Source organism: Manis javanica, unplaced genomic scaffold, assembly GCF_040802235.1.
Source record: "Manis javanica isolate MJ-LG unplaced genomic scaffold, MJ_LKY HiC_scaffold_24, whole genome shotgun sequence".
Taxonomy (NCBI): Eukaryota; Metazoa; Chordata; class Mammalia; order Pholidota; family Manidae; genus Manis; species Manis javanica.
The window spans coordinates 1458904-1472464 of NW_027332170.1; the positions used below are offsets into that span (position 1 = coordinate 1458904).

Genomic DNA, 13561 nt, shown 5'->3' on the forward strand with positions numbered 1-13561 from the left:
CTCATTCAAATTATTGCAAAACATTACCAGATTTGGGTGAGGTTTCTAGAGGAAAAGAGCAGCCAATCAGTCAAGCCATAACATTTACTCAGTACCCAATGTGTATGAGTTATTGATATTAGGTTTTGCTAAGTAAACAGAAACTGAAAAGCAGAAGAAAAAAAATCCCGGAAATAATGCTGATGCACAGCAGATGGTGGTGAATAAAACTGATGGGATGAGAAAGTACTGGTTTTATTTGAGGGAGAGTGGCTTTAGAGAGAGACAAAGAGAATTTTTGAAGAGTAAAGAATATGGAACACAGAATAAGATGGCCTGAGGTCTGAACCCAACTTAGTCACTTAAGTGCCGTCTAGGACAAATATTTAGCCTCAGTTTTCCTCTGTAAAATGTGTATAAGTTTTATTAATACCTTATTTCTTGAAGTTGCAGTGAAGCAAGGACTTATAAACTGAAAAACAGTAAACATGTTGTTTATTGGCATCCAGTCAGGTCCTTGGCCAAACTGTGTGGTTTATTCTCTATTATGCCTTCTCTGCAGCATTTATCCTCAACAGACACCTACTTTTTCACCGCATGTGTCAGCAAGTTTTCCCTCCCTGGACTGTGAGCTGTTCAATAGCACGGATTCTGTGTGCTTTTCATTCAGAAGAAACAATGATTCACACACTGTGAGCACCCAGTAAATTGGTTAGTAATAGTGTTTTGCATATGAATGGTTATTTGAACTTTTTAAGAGACTCTCACGTGACACATTCAGGTGTCAAATTCATTTCGCTATTTCTGATGTCATGTCACTATTTCAAAAGTTGTCAAGAGCTTCTCATCTTCTACTAAATAAAAACTTAAAAAACTTTTTTTAATTGAGCTATATAAAATTGATATATAACATTGTATTCGTAGTACTGGTGCCACCTAGGAGCTTTTTAGAAAAGCAGATTTTCCAACCCCATCCCAGACCTACTAAATGAGCTACTGCATCATAACAAGATTTCTAGCCAATTCATATACACAGCCTTGATTACATCTTTAGTTTCTAGCTAAACTTGAAGTTTTAAAAGTAAGATTCCAAGATTTTGCAAATAAAAGTAATGGATGTCCAATAAAACTTGAAAACAATGAATAATTTTTTAGTATATCGCAAATGCTTCAGGGGACATAAAATATATTTGTCTACCTGAAATTCAGATTTAACCGGACTCTGTGATTTAATCTGGCAATTCTCCGCAGAGTAAGATCTATGTCGCACACATATTTCAATTCCCCTGCAATAGTAGAGTGCCTTCCTCAACTGCTCAGCATTGTTTGTTTAAGGAATAGTCAATTGGCCTCTTGAGAACAGAGGTTTGTTTCTCTGGTTTTTGGTGAACATTGTACATCGTCAAAGACCAACAAAGTACCCTGCACACAATAAAGGACCAACTAACGTCTCTTTAATGAAAGAATGAATATGTCAAGAGCAATTTTCAGTTAAGGGACTTGGTTGTGTTACGTTTTAATGAAAGCCTGAATATTTTTCGAGTAATTAAAAAAAAGTTTAAAGAGCCTCTATTCGTACACTTTTTCACATTTTAGCTGGTAGTGTTCAGGGCTTGATGGGAACGTAATCGAGGGCTCAGGATGTACTCCGTCGCGGACCGAGTCAATACGGTCGTCTGAGAGCAGATTCCCGCACGCAGATTTCTGGCGTGTCGGCAGCAGACAGCAGGCGACGCCTCCCCCTTCCCGGGCCAATGAGGCGCCCGCGCTCGCGCACAGCCGCGCTCCGGCCCCCAGAGCCCGGCGGAGGGAGGCGGGGCTCCCGGGGCGCGTGCGCGGCGGCCTGGGCTGCGGGCCCCTCCCCCGGCGGGGTTGAGTGGCGCAGAGGACCGTCGGGAAAGGCGGAAGTCAGGAGGCCGCCGCCGCCGTTTGTCGCCAGGAGGAAAATGGCGGATGTGGAGGAGCGGTTGTCTGGTGAGGAGAAGGTAAGAGCCGCGGGGGCGGCGGAGCCCGTCAGTCCGGAGCCGGCCGAGCCCCGGCGCATCTGCCCGGAGTGGGGCCGGGGAAGGGCACTGGTCTGCGCGCTCAGCCGCCCTTCCTCCCTCTCTCTGCTGCGCCCTAGTGCCTGCCCCCCTGTCAGCCACCTGAGGCCCCGCGCAGGGGCAGCTCTGCCGGGCCTGCTCGCTCCGCTCCTTGTAGCGTGTGTGCTCCGAAAATAGGAAGTGGAAGCCGGGCGGCGGCGCCTGGCGCAGCGGGCGGGGCAGGGGGCGGCGAGGGCGGCGGCCGCCGGGGTCCCGGTCCCTCCGCCTGGCAGCGGGGCCCTGAGCCAAGTGTGGGGACTGCGAAGCGCTCTGGTCAGCCTGCGAGCGGCCCAGGGGCAGGACTCAGCCCCACGGCCTGGCTGGAGAGTGTAGCCGGGTGGGGGTTAAGGCCAAGGTCGCTTGGAAGGCAGGCCTTCACTTCTCCCAGAAGCCGAATGCGTCGTTTCCTGTTTGCGCTTTTTTCCTTGCCCGTGAAAGTCTCTCTTCTCTTTTTTTTTTTTGGCTTAAGCCGTACGCTTTGCATCTCCCGTGTTCCGTGGAGGTGGCAGAGTTGCTCACAGAAAGCTCCCCCCACCCCATAGTTGTTTCCGGCTCAGGTTGTCAACAGCCCCCCTGAGGGCCGATTTGGTGGCGCCCCGTCGTCCTGCTTCGACTTCTGCCTGAGGAGGGAGATTGTGTGGCTGCTTTCACTGTCTCTTAGATGATGTGACAGACAGCATTGGAACCAAGTGAACGACTTAAATCCTCAGGCATTTAAAATAAGAAACCTGATCATTGAACTACTTCTCTCTTAATCGCAGTTTTCATTTGGGTGTGAGGCCCCGTTCCCCAATACAGGGGACGGGACCCTACTTATTTTGAGTATTTCCTGGAGTGAACCTTGACGTTTCTCAGACTCAGAAGTAACTGACCTACTCTGAGTAAGATAGTTACAGCTTTTGATGTGTTCACACTTAATTTAACAACGTTCATATTTTAAGAGTTCTAAAGCAGTACAGTGAAACACAACACATCGTGGTGTTTGAGAAATCCTAATGTAAGCCTGAGGATATTTGCAGTTGGAATTCTGCTCCAAGTGTCTTTATATTGTCTCTTCACCGAAATATTCTGTCACCTTCCTCATGTGAATGTGTGGGTCTCATCTTCAATTTTGGAAATCCTTTCCTCTGCTGTTGGGTGAAGGTGATAATCAAACGACACAATTGGGAGAGCAATAAGGTCGCTCCATGATCCCTAATTCGCGGACCTGATAGGCAGATCCCGTGTACACAAAAGTTGGTGTGCAGTATTCACACGTGTAATATTGGTAAATAACCATGAGTTAGTAACTGAAAATGTACACAGGCTCACATGCACATTCAAAATTAAGTAGTGCCAAAAAGTTTTTAAAAGAATGTTACGTTTTTATTTTACCGTTTTGAAGTGGTGGTTAAGAAGCTCAAGTGGCTAGAAATCAAGTTGAGCGAGTACTCAGTGTTTGCCTTAATATAGACCTGCAATGTCTTGTAAAGGCCGAAAGTAGCAAAGTTTTTTCAAAATGAGATGACAAGATTCCTTATTATCTGGCACTCTCAGGGTACTAAGTGGGGAGGAGAGTGCCTTACTCTCTACGCTTGCCCAACACATTTTAAGGGTAGATGAATGAAAATTCTACTCTGAAGGAATTTGATGTTTTTGTTTTTAATTCGAGTTTTTGTAAGACTTTTCTGTAGACATTTACCTAGAGATTTCATTGCTATGTCTAGTAATTTAAGAAAAATACTGACCAAACTTTTGGGATAAATTGTCATCTTAGTTATCAAAATGTTCTTCTCATCTTTTGGGAGGAGGACGTTACATAAGGGATTGGAAAGGACTTAAAGGTGACATTATTAATTTAGTATTTAAATCCTATTACTCTTTCTCCCACTTTGTAATTTTCAAAAATAAGCTTTTAATACTTACAAGATTTTGGAATTTTCATTATTGATTGCAGATCTAAGGAAGGGGAAGCTCTTGAGAATTATGTAGTACTATGTACTTCATCTATGCCTGGCTCAGTTAGACAATACATAAGTTAATTGGTCTTAAGTTGGGGTAGGTTTTATTACCATTTGACGGATAAGTAAAATAAGGTTTCAAAAGCTTTAATTCACCCAAAGACATATAAGTATAAAGTGACAAATGTGGTATTTAAACCCGAGTTTGACTCCTGTGTGATGCTCTTGTGACAATAAACTACCTTAACAGTTGAAGATAGGAACTCTCTGGGTTTATCTCCTTGTTTTTAAATTGTTGATAGCTTATTTTGAAAAAGAAACAATAGTTCTTTTGTTTTTAATAAAAATTTTAAATACCAAACATTAAATAGTGTTGGGTTCTAAATTTAGTTTGTGTTTTGTTTTAGACCAAAGTTTATTATTGTTTAACACATTTAAGTTGTTTTTTATTAAGGTATTATTTATATGCACTCTTATTAAGGTTTCACATGAAAAAAAAGGGGTTACTACATTTACCCATATTATTGAGTCCCCACCCATACCCCAATGCAGTCACTGCCCATCAGTGTAGTAAGATGCCACAGATTCACTATTTGCCTTCTCTGTTAACACATTTAAGTTTTATGCAACTAGTATAGTTTCATATATGCCCTAAGTAGAAAGCATTTTAGAAATTAATGTAGATATCTTTGCTTTTTAAAATCATGTATGTACAACTGCTTTTTGAGGATACCACTATGAAATTTAATAAGCTTTTCACCTTTGGCCACTGGGTTAATAGGAAACAGAATTATCTAAAGAAGAACAATGAAGTTCTTTAGAGTTACTCATTTCCTGTAGCGTACCCCATGGAGTATTTTACATAGTTACAGAAACTCTAGGCCAAACGGAGTTCAAGTTCTCTATTGCTGGGTCAGCTGCATTATACAGTAAAGCCTTTTTGTGAATTTGAAATTATATAAACTTGTGGTATAAGGCTCAAATGAGAAAAACCATTCCCAGACCCCTCTCTAGGTGAAAAATCCAAGAAATCACTCCACGCTCCAGGAAAAAGACTCTTTGTTATTGGTTGGAAAGGAGTGTATTTCCCGGTCACTCCTTCCAACTTCCCCTAACGATTAGAGTGATCACTCCTATAGCTTTAATTCTAGTATCTTTGTAGATACATGTCTCGAGTACATAGTTCAGCTCTAACTTTATCTTTCTTGAGCACTGGTCATACATTTTTGTGTGATGGTCCTTTTCCCAGGAGACAAAGAGATGTGTTCAAATGGAACCTGCTGAAAGTCAGTTCATAAACCCCCTCCCCTTACACCTACACAAAAATGGGAAGAAATCTGTCTCATCCTGCACATTTTTCTCTTTATTTCTCTATTCCCATTATTCCAGTCATCCACTATGAGGTTTTAAACCTCAGCTTTATTTTTTTTCTCCTTGTGGTCTGTACCTTAAAATCAGTTTCTAAGTCTTTGTCACTTCTGTCATCGAAATGTGTCATACACAAGTAATTTATTTGAGAAGTTAATTCATTTATATTATTTGGTTTATAACCTCTTAGTTGTCCAGACTGTTGTTATTTGTGTTACTAAGTACTGTCGTTTAGTAACAAAATTTTCCTATGAATACAGAATACAAATTGTACTGTTCTGTGACTACACAGATAAGGAAGAAATAAAGCCAAAGGAGGAAAAGTAGGGTTAGAAGAATGTATCATACCGGGTCCTTCCCTTCTGTTGTATTTGCCACTGCCAAGCTTTTATTACAAAATTCCTAGACTAATACCTCCAACTTCCTGTATCTAAGCCATGTTTTAATATGTCATTTTTCTATTCCCAAACTTACAGTTGCTTGCTCCTCCATCAGTGCCAGCTCTTGAAAATGGTATTCCATTCTAACCTAAATAGTTCTGACTTCCCCTATATATACTGTTGTCTAAGATGCTCTGAATTCAAAGAGACCTGCATGCTAGTCCAAATCTAGTACCTCAGGTGAATTATTTAATCTCTCAGCTTTAGTATCGTTTGAAATGTGGGGATATAAAGGAAGTTCCTCTACTTAAATTTCTGTGAGCATAGATGTTGCCTGACATGTAGTAGACACATTATAAAGCATAGCTGTGTTAACTCTGCTCATGTTTTATCCACTTCGAGTGTTGGTACTGCTCCCTGGTATGTCCCAATTTTTAAAAGGGAAAATCGTAGCTCATCCCTCAAGATTTAGCTCAGAAGCTAGTTTAATCTCTCTTCTGAGCATTGCAACACATCATTAGTATTCAGCACAGTTTGGCATAATAGTTACTTGCTTACTTGTCCTTTATTCCCTATATTATTGAAATTCCTAAGTGCAGAAGTAATGTCATCTTTAGCATCTGTCCTGGACTGCATGTGATGAGTACATTGGTTCAGTGAGTAAATGAATAAGGGAATCATAAATTCACAAAATTAAGAGAAAATGTAACAGTTTTATGAAAAGTAGAAGTAGCATATAAAGGCAAATTTTGATGGCAAATCTAGTATGCCTAAACTTTTCATTTCTAAATAGTGCTGTAGATTTTAAAGGTACAGTCAGATGAAACCCCTGGTATTCTTTGAGGTACAGGTGGTAAAATTAGCTGTGGTTCAAATGACCTACACATGCTAAATATTCTTTATAAGTAGTTTATGTATTTATCCATTACTACACAGTCACAATTTGGCTTCAGAAATTTTGTTTGCAAGTAAAAACAAGGTAAGCTGCCATGTGTAAAACCCGTGTTATTCTTATTAACCATAAAGTAAATTCAACCAGTAAGCTATTAATGTAGAAAATAGTCATTTCTGAAAGGAAAGGAGCGACACATAGCAGCAATTCACTGGAGAGTTCCGCTTTATTAGGGAAAGGTGCTGGGTTATATAGGAAGGAGCATGAATTGATTGAGGTGTCACTTCTACGGGGCTGGTGGCTGTTGGCTAGGTGCTGGGATTGGGAGGGGGGCGAGAGGTGATTGGGCTTCAGGTGGCGCCAGCGGGAACTGAGGACCCCGAAGAGAAGCTGAAAGTTTGCCATCTTACTGGTGGGGACCCTTCATTCCCCCCTTTCTCCTCTATGGTTTTGTGGACGTTGCTTTCTCTCTGGCTGCTTCCCGCTGAACAGGGGCGGAGAAGGGAGTGAGGGCTTGAGGATTGGGAGGAAAGGGTTGATAGGACTCCCCGCAGTAAGGACGAGTAGATGTGGACTTCTTCAGGTTTGGAAATCAATGAAGGTTCCCTGTAACCATAGGTTGGCCAAGAGGATATGGGTGTCAGGAGCCAGGCGTCTGCGGCTATTGTTTCCGGGAACAGTTTCCAGTGGAGAGAGGGGTCCATCTCAGCGTGTGGTGAGGAGGTCACGTGAGGGTGAGGGATCTTCTGTGGCCAGAAGCTGGTAGTTCCTGAGTAAAAGCTGGTTGAAAGCTTGATTAGAGATTTTTCCGACTTGGGATTTGATGAACTTTATTATACAGGGTAAGAAGAGACAGGCGAGAAGAATGATTATTATGGGGCCTGCAATGGGCCACAGCCATGTGAGGAAGGGGTTTGTTAGTATTGAAGAGAATGGGTTGGAACTGGAAGCAGAGTGGAGGCTGGAGGCAAGGTCGGTGAGTTTGGTAATGTCAGTTTCTACAATGCCAGATTCGTTGATGTAATAGCAGCACTCTTCCCAGAGGAAGACGCAGGTGCCGCCCTTCTCGGCTGTAAGCAGATCTAGGGCCCGCCGGTTTTGAAGGGTGACTTTAGCTAGCGAAGTGACCTGTCTTTGGAGAGAGGCTAGAGAATCGGCAGTGGATGTCAGCGCTCCCTCAAGTTTGGCATTGAGATCTCTAACTGCCTATAGAGAGTGACCCAAGGCTTCTCCCGAAAACCCTGCCCCAATGGCTGAGGTGATCAAAGAGCTACTGACCATGATGGGAAGGAAAGCAGCTCTTTTTGTGCGCGAGGGCAAGGGAGGTTGGAGCTCAAGAAATTCTGCCATGCTGTAAAGTGTTAACTGTGGGATTAGGGTGATGAGAATGCAGGGTGTATCGGAGTTGAGAGGCAGTGAGTTGAAAAGACTGCTATTACACTAAAAGAAGTGTCCCGGTTGCGTAAAAGTCTTAGAGCCGGAGGTAGGGGTGTAGATAGAGAGGCAGTGAAGTGCGCTGGAGGGGGGTGGAGTTGGGCTTACACAGTGGTGGATGGTGAGATTATCTGTGTATTCTGGTTCCCAAAGGGGTATGTCTGCCAGGGGGCAGAGGGGTTGTCTTTCTGCATGGAAGGAGTAGTTGGAAATATTAAGGGGCACGGCGGCCAGCAGTGGGCGCTGTAGTGATGCGCACAAGAAACAATTGGCTGTGTTAAGGGTGTGGTTGAGAAAGATGGTGGTGTCCTGAATGAGCTGTAACGGAAGAGTAGGAGAAATGGGAAGAGGGGTGGGGATAAGAAGATAAAGATTCCCTATCAAGAGTTTGGATAATGACTTTTTCAGAATGTCTGCTATCTGATGCAACTTGAGAGATCTGGGAATGAGAGGGAACATACTTTCGAGAGATATGAAGTGTACTGTGGGGGGTCGAGGACTCCCCGTAGTAAACTGAGGCTGTGACTCTGGCAGCCCATCGAGAGTCCCAGGGATCTGGGATTGATAAGGAGAATGAGCTGTTGGGATATTTCATGAAACGGTTGGAGGAGTAATACTGTGGGTACTGGAAGTTACCTATGTAGTGAATGGTGCAAGACCAGTAGGGACATCTCCCGTAGGTATCTGGCCATCGCCTGCAATAGGCTTGTTTTTGGTCATAGAGGAAGCAGAGGTAGGGAGAATAAGGGTAGCTGCTAGTGAACACTTCGGTGGAGGGAGGAAAGTGGAGGTATAAAGGCTCAGAGTAGCTTTTCAGAGGGCAGTCTGGTGTGGCAATGAGGGCAGTAACTTTTGTTTGATGCTGTGTGTAAGTCTCTCTGACTTTGAATCGCCATACAAAGGAGGCTGGGGTGGTGGGGAAGACAATAGGAATGAGGAAAAAAAGGCGAGAGAGCAGTAAAGGAGGAAAAAGTCATGATTCGGGTATGGATGGCAAAGGGGGTGAACGGGATTTTGGAGGAAAGAGGACAGTAAGGTCAGGAGTCTGGAGGGAGGGAGAGTCTGTAAACTTTTGTAGGTTAAGAGATCTTTTAGGTGATGTGGGGACAGAATGGTAAGGGGCGCCCTGAATGTCAGTTTATGAGTTTCTTCCTGCAAGAGCTGTCTAGCGGCTAATGCTCGTAGGCAGGGGGCTCATCCCCGAACTGTGGGTTCTAATTGCTTGGAGAGATAAGCTACTGGGGGGCAAAGGATGGGCCATAATATTGGCCTAGGACTCTTAGAGCTTGACTGGCCCTCTCATGAATGTATAATGAGAAGGGCTTTGACAAATCAGGAAGATGGAGAGCTGGGGCTTCCATAAGGGCTTGACAGAGCTTAATGAAGGAGTGTCGGGGTGAGGAGGATAATGGTTTTTTAGGGGGGCTCTTGCTGAGGTTGTATAGGGGTCTTGCCAACAGGCTGCAGGGAGAAGTTAGGGATCTATGTTCTAAAATATCTAGCTCGGCTTAGAAAGGGCCTAGAAAGAAAAGGATTTTTGTCTTGGTTTTGGGAATGGGCAGGTCAGAGAGGAGCCATTTTCTGTCTAAGGTAATGGACTTTCTTTGTTGAGATAGAAGGAATCTGAGGTAAGTGATAGGAGGGGAAGAGATTTGAGCTTTGACGGGGGATACTCGGTAACTTCTGGAAGCTAGAAAGTTAAGTAGGGAGGCAGTGTCAAGTTGAGACTGTTCCCACGAGAGACTGCAGAGTAGAAGATTGTCTATGTATTATAAGGTGGACTTGGAGTGATCATGATGAAACTGTTTGAGGTCCTGAGCTAGGACCTGTCTAAAAATATGGGGACTATCTCGGAAGCTTTGTGGCAAAACTGACCAAGTGAGTTGTTTAGAATGTCATGTGTATGGGTCCGTCCAGGTGAAGATGAAAAAATCTTGGGAGCAGAGGTCTAGAGGGATAGAAAAATGGGTCTTTGAGATCTAGGACTGAGAAGTGGGATGCTGAGGCTGTATGGTTTTGGATCTAAGGGATGGATAGGGACAATGGCTATGTTGATGAGGCGAAGGTCTTGGACAAGGCGGAAAGATCCATTGGTTTTTTTAACAGCTAATATGGGGGTATGTCTTTGAGATCTAGGACTGAGAAGTGGGATGCTGAGGCTGTATGGATTTGGAACTAAGGGATGGATAGGGACAATGGCTATGTTGATGAGGCGAAGGTCTTGGACAAGGCGGAAAGATCCGTTGGTTTTTTTAACAGCTAATATGGGGGTATTAAATGGGGAGTGAGTGGGTCTGCTTGAATGATGGGTTGGAGGCCTATGAGGGCTGAAGTGGTTAGGGGGTATTGGGCCTGACAGATATACTGAGAGGGGTCACATAATTTGATAGAGGCAGGGGGACATAGGGCCACGGAGGGGCTTGTAATGTCCCAAACTTTGGGATTTACAGGGTGTATGAGGGCAGAACCGGAGCTTTCATTGGGTAGAGGGGGGTCGTCGGCTATGAGGGCCATCAGAAAGGGAGTACTGGGGGCTGTGGGAGTGGATATAGTTATGGAAACGTGGAGGAGGGAAAGGATGTCTCGTCCTAGTAAAGGGATGGGACACTGGGGCATAACCAGGAAGGAGTGGGAGAAAGGTATGGGATTGTCTTGGATTGTGCATAAAAGGGTGGGTGGGGAGTTTAATGGGAAAATCTGTTTACCTCCTACTCTGACTATAGGAGTAATGGCTGGCGTGGTAGGGCCCCGGTATTCTCACAAGACTGAGAAGGTGGCTCCTGTATCTAGGAGGAAGGAGATGGGGTGACCGTCTACTGTTAGAGTAACCCTGGGCTCCTGTTTGGTGATGGAAATGGTCGGGCGAGAAGCCCCCGGGCCCGTCAATCTTCTTCTGCCAGCCCCACTACGGCAGGCTTAGGATGGGGGTTGTTCGTCCAGCCTCCCCTTCGGGTGGTTGGGCAATCAGACCCCCAGTGGCCCTTTTTGTGGCATCTGGGGCATGGGGTGGTAGGAGATCTGGGGGAGGGGCACGCCCTTGACCAATGTCCCTCTTTTCTGCACTTGAAACAAGCTCTTGGGGGGGCTTGTTTGTAGAGGGGCACCCAGGTTGTGGTTTTATCAGCTGGGCCAACATCTGGAAATTGGCCTGATCAGCCTTTTGTTTACGGCATTCTTTCTCCTCCTCCCGCTTATGGAAGACTTTAAAGGCCACTGTTAGGATCTCAGTCTGTGGGGTAGCGGGGCCCTGTTCTAACTTTGAGTTTAGCTTTAATGTCGGGGTAGCCTTGAGCTAGGAAGTATGTCATAAGGACATGTCTTCCTTCAGGTGTTTCTGGGTCCAGGCTGGTATACTGTAATAGGGCTTGAGTGAGTCTGTCTAAGAACTCGGAGGGGATTTCATCTCTCTTTTGAATTATGTCTTGGAGCTTTTGAAAATTGACTACTTTACAAGCTGCCCTTTTTCAGACCTGCTATTAAGCAGGAGGCAAAAATATCTCGAGAGCGGAGACTCATGGCGGTGTTATAATTTCAGTGTGGGTCTTGTTCGGGGACAGCAGTGGGGCTAGGGGGATAGGTGGGGTCAGTCCTGTGGGTTTCAGTAGCCTGCATTTGGGCGAAGTCCTAAACTCGTCTACGCTCTTCAGGGAGGAGAGTATTGGCCAGGAGCATGAAAATGTCATGATGTGTGAGGCTGTAAGACTGGAGGGTCTATTGAAACTCCCTGATGTATGTCATGGGATCAGTGGAAAAGGAACTTAGGCATTTCTCTAGTTAGGCTAAATCTCTTAAGGAGAAAGGGACATGAACGCACACGATGCCTTCGGATCCTGCTACCTCCTGGAGGGGGGCGATAATTTTGGGAGGCTCTCGGGACTGAGTCTGAGGGGGACTGAAGGGTTCTGGCTCAGTCTGTGGGGGAGTGACGTGGTCTAGCCATGCCTAGTCGAGCAGGTCCTGAAGTGCAGAAGGGGGGCAAAGAAAATAAAGAAAGATAGAATCGGACCCACATGTCGCCAGCTAGCAGCCCAGCTGCTTGCCTCTGCTGCTTTAGTTGGGCTTGAACTCATGACTCTGAGGTTAAGAGTCCCATGCTCTACTGAGCTATAGCAGGGCTCCAGTTAATTGCTTATGGAATGCATTGTTTTCTATTCCTGCCACATCGGCAAGTGGGGGAAGGGCATAGCTAGAAGCAGGGGCGGTGTTTCTACACATCTTCAAGGTCTCCCTGTTTTCAGAGTGAGGAGTCTTGGCAAGATATGTTTTTGTGGACAGATAACTTCTAAGGACTGCACCAGTTGTTCTCTAGCTTGTGCATTCCCATGCTGCGTTCAGACATGGGGGAAGGTGCTTTCCCATTCTCCTTACAAACATGTGAGAAGACAAAGGCGGTCCCTAACAGGGGAGAAACAGGTGATGAGGGCAAAGACGGAGGAGGCCCCTGGGACCTAGTTAAAGGGGGGCTGAAAGGCTCAGGCTTAATCTGCAGGGAATGAAGGTGGAGGAGGTGAGATGGGGGAGGAGATGGTTGGGGAGGAAGGGAGAAGGGCTGTTGTAGGAGAAGAAGGGGAAGGGAGTGAACAGGAGGCTTCTGCGGGGGCGGCGGCTTGTAGGCTAGGAGAACTTGGGAGGGGGCGGGGAGAGGAGGAGGCAGAAAGCTTCCATATAGGGAATCTCCTTCCATTTTTTCAGGCGCTGGCAGTAGTTAAAAAGATCGCGAGTGATTTTAGGATCAAGAGTTCCCCCTGCGGGCCATTGCTTGTTATTGTCTAGGGGGGGATGTCAGCCAATCTTGGGAGCAATATTTACGGAGAAGTTTTGGTTTTATATCAGGCGTCAGGGAGAGGGTAGCCAGATGCTTAAGCAGGCATTCAAGAGGTGAACTTTCAGGGAGGGATGAGGAGGCTCCCATGGCTAAAGGACAGAGAAGGAGACAAACGGGAAGACGAACGGAGATCCTCGGATTGGAAGCAGACCACAAGGAGACAAAGGGCGTCCCCGATGATCCTTGGTGGTCTGCGGAAACTCGTATACGAGTCGGAATTTCTTGGGAAGTGTGGGTCGTCACCCAGACTTCCCTAAGAAGGCAGAGTGCCGGAGTCACGAGGTACCTAGTGCTAGGCGTTTTCGGCGGACGGAGCAGAAGGAGGAGGGAGGGAGGGAAAAGGGAGCGTTCTCATCCACAAAGGAGTCACCTCGTTTATGGCTGTTGGAGGGGGGTGCCAGAGAGTCAGCCGCAGCCGAGAAGGCCTGAGGCGGGGATTTATGACTGTCGGAGGAGGGGTTTGAGCGTCCGCCGCAGCCGTAAAGGCTTGAGGCGGGGATTTATGGCTGTTTGGGGAGGGGCCTGAGGGTCCGCCGCAGCCATGAAGGCCTGAGGTGGGGAGAGTTCCCTCCTCATCCCCGAGCGTCAGGGCCTTGCCGGACGATGACGGTCAATGGCACTGCGATAGCTCAGGGAAGAGTGGCCCACCGCGGGGAAATTTT

General features: G+C 45.9%; 1 protein-coding gene across 9 annotated transcripts in view; it reads left to right on the forward strand.

The window, feature by feature from the left end:
• The first annotated feature begins 1830 nt into the window (after positions 1-1830).
• Positions 1831-13561, forward strand: part of LOC140847599 (transcription initiation factor TFIID subunit 1-like) — a 117519-nt gene continuing 105788 nt past the window's right edge. For all 9 annotated transcript variants that reach the window (XM_073228286.1, XM_073228288.1, XM_073228287.1 and 6 more), the window contains exon 1: positions 1831-1964. In XM_073228286.1, the coding sequence (XP_073084387.1) occupies positions 1926-1964 (39 nt within the window). In that variant the 5' untranslated portion in view covers positions 1831-1925. The remainder of the gene's footprint in view (positions 1965-13561) is intronic.